This window comes from Galeopterus variegatus, unplaced genomic scaffold (genome assembly GCF_000696425.1).
Source record: "Galeopterus variegatus unplaced genomic scaffold, G_variegatus-3.0.2 Scaffold9859, whole genome shotgun sequence".
NCBI lineage: Eukaryota > Metazoa > Chordata > Mammalia > Dermoptera > Cynocephalidae > Galeopterus > Galeopterus variegatus.
The window spans coordinates 20,622-21,311 of NW_007735970.1; the positions used below are offsets into that span (position 1 = coordinate 20,622).

Consider the following 690-nt stretch of genomic DNA (forward strand, 5'->3'; position numbering starts at 1 on the left):
TTTGGCGTAAGTATTCATTCACTGGATGTATCCTAGATGTCAAGTGATCACTTCAATTAGAAGTTCTTAGAGAAGAAAGCCAGTTTTAAACAACAAAATGTTTAGCAATCTACACAGCTGTGAGTGTTATAAAAACACACAGAATGACCTTACAGTTGCGATTGGTCCATCGACGTGGTAGTCCAGACTGAAGACATCCCACCCAGTGTCACCTGGAGAGACCTAGCAGCAAAAACAAACAGTTGCAGGACTTTAAGCTTACTGCTGAAGAACCTGACAACTCCTCAAAGAAAAGGCAGTGAAAAATTGCCTGATTTTTAAAAACTTCTTGATAGATGTGCGCTCAGCTACATGAGCAGGGAGCTGCATCCTTCTGTCAACCTCTGTCATTAGCAATTGGACAACAGCAGGAAAACAGCAGTTGCTCTACAGGATTTGGAAATGAATGGCATGTTTTTGCATGAATATTATACACATATGTTTAAAATCTTTAAAATTCATCACAATTTGTTTGTGACAAATGAAAACCCACTGCCTCTTAATATGTTCCAAATCCTTAAAAGTCAGTATTTTAAGAAAACCAGTGGGTCCTGCTAATGATCCTTCATCATAAGTTCAAATAGTGTATCGTTTATAATACCCATGTCCCCAAGAAAAGTCACCTCTTACCAAACAAACTAAAAACATCAA

The 690-nt window shown here is 38.0% G+C and overlaps 1 protein-coding gene across 1 annotated transcript in view; it reads right to left on the reverse strand.

Moving 5' to 3' along the window:
* Window positions 1-690, reverse strand: part of TUBGCP3 (tubulin, gamma complex associated protein 3) — a gene marked incomplete at both ends in the record, with an annotated part of 58,553 nt that overhangs the window by 16,925 nt on the left and 40,938 nt on the right. Inside the window, one exon of the mRNA XM_008593910.1 lies at window positions 154-222. Coding sequence (XP_008592132.1) covers window positions 154-222 — 69 coding nt within the window. The remainder of the gene's footprint in view (window positions 1-153; window positions 223-690) is intronic.